Genomic DNA, 1,730 nt, shown 5'->3' with positions numbered 1-1,730 from the left:
CTCAAAACCTCACAAATGGGAAGTTCAGTAGCGAACCCCATTCTACACCCCCCGTTAGTAAATGGGGGTAAACGATTTCTGTGCTTCCTTCTCGTAATGCCTCTATCACTGTTATTATGTAATCCTAATGAAGTAGTCAATCATTTATTTAAATGATTTGACATATTTTTCTAAAAACGACCAGGGGGCACAGTGGATGTTCAGGACAGTGCAAACTGTGTATGATACTGTGACAGGGGATGTAAGCTGTTATATACCTGTCACAGTCCACGAGCCATACGACACCGAGAGTGAGCCCCAGTGTACGTGATGCACTCCGGCCGATGACATGTCACCGTGGGTTCGTCTGCTGTGACAAAGGAAGCCCTCCGGCGCAGGAGGCACGTGGTGGGGAGGGCTCCATGCGCGTGCGTGCGTGCGCGTCCGTGTGTGTGTGTGTTTGGGGGGGCGGGGGACACCTGAAATCTCCACACGTTCTGCTCAGTGTTGCTGTGAACCCAGAACTGTCCTAAAATAAAGTCTATTTAAAAGGAGTTAAAAAAATAAATAAACCCTGAGTTTCCTGGTGGCCAAGGTAAAAATGTCCTCGACTGCTGTTCCTACGAGGAATCCACCTGTGCATCAGAAATACGTGCCTTTTCCCACATCCGTGGAAGTCCCGGGAGTCACAAAAAGGATGAGACTAAATCGAGGTCTGCGTAAGGAAACCCCACTGCAGCCATGGAAGAGGGGGGATCGCTTCCCAGAAAGGAGAAAAAGGGGTGACGCTGAAAGAGGCCAGCTAACGGGTAGAGCTTCCTGGGCACGCGGTCATCTCTCCTCAAGGGTGACGGCTGCTCCCCTTTGCCTGTGCCGTCACCGAACAAACGCAAAGCAGAAACAGTGGGAAAGTGCAGGCGAAACAGCCCGATGTTAAAATAACTGCATCCTCCCAATTTCCTCTCCTACCTCTCCATCGCTTTGACCTCTCCATGCAGAATGACCCCTAAATCAATCAATCGCTAAGTCCCGAAACCCCAACGCCCCTCCAGCCGACTGGCTCCCCTCCAGGCTGAGAATGCGGGCCAGGGTCTCCCCAGGAGAGGTGACCTGCTTTATAATCGAATATATGATTTGCATCTGAAGCTCAGGCTGCATCCTCAGCAGCGCCTGCAACTGAATCCACCCAAAAGGGAGCTAATAGGATCTGGCTCTCTCCCACAGGAAAGCTGACGAGGCCAGTATTCTGCGGCAGCTCTGCTCAGGGTGCTCGCCATGACCTTGAAACTCGTAAGGAAAAGGAGACCCATGGGTTACCGGCCACTCCGAAGGGCCGCCGCAGGCCTGAGGTCAGTTTCCTGGTGTTGTTGTCCCTCAGCTCCATGCGACCCACTCGAACGATCTGACAAACAAAACTGATTTTCTCCCTTTTCAGGTCTTTGCTTCCGAGGTCCTAGAAATATTAATTTCCACAATTATTTCAGAGCTCCATTACTCGATGCACATTCAAACAAAACAGACAGTGAAAAGATGCTTGGAGACACATTTCTCTGACCAGTTTTTAGCATCTTAATAAGCTGTTCTTGAACTTAAGACACAAGTGTAAGAGTTCAGTTCATGGTCACAGAGTACGTCTTCGGTCTGCAGATTCTAAAGGAAGCTAGAGACCCAGAAGACTTCTGAGAAGGGTGTTACTACAACAAAATCGCCATGTGTCGCATGCAGGCACCCCAAAACCCACGCACCAGTGT

At 50.2% G+C, this 1,730-nt stretch overlaps 1 protein-coding gene across 2 annotated transcripts in view; it reads right to left on the bottom strand.

Moving 5' to 3' along the window:
- LOC105295707 (dedicator of cytokinesis protein 1-like) overlaps positions 1-1,458 on the bottom strand; it is a 29,777-nt gene extending 28,319 nt beyond the window's left edge. For both annotated transcript variants that reach the window (XM_023533784.1, XM_023533785.1), the window contains exon 1: positions 1,297-1,458. In XM_023533784.1, the coding sequence (XP_023389552.1) occupies positions 1,297-1,363 (67 nt within the window). In that variant the 5' untranslated portion in view covers positions 1,364-1,458. The remainder of the gene's footprint in view (positions 1-1,296) is intronic.
- Positions 1,459-1,730: the final 272 nt, after the last annotated feature.

Source organism: Pteropus vampyrus, unplaced genomic scaffold (genome assembly GCF_000151845.1).
Source record: "Pteropus vampyrus isolate Shadow unplaced genomic scaffold, Pvam_2.0 Scaffold111, whole genome shotgun sequence".
Lineage (NCBI taxonomy): Eukaryota > Metazoa > Chordata > Mammalia > Chiroptera > Pteropodidae > Pteropus > Pteropus vampyrus.
This window is presented reverse-complemented; position numbering and strand designations above follow the sequence as displayed.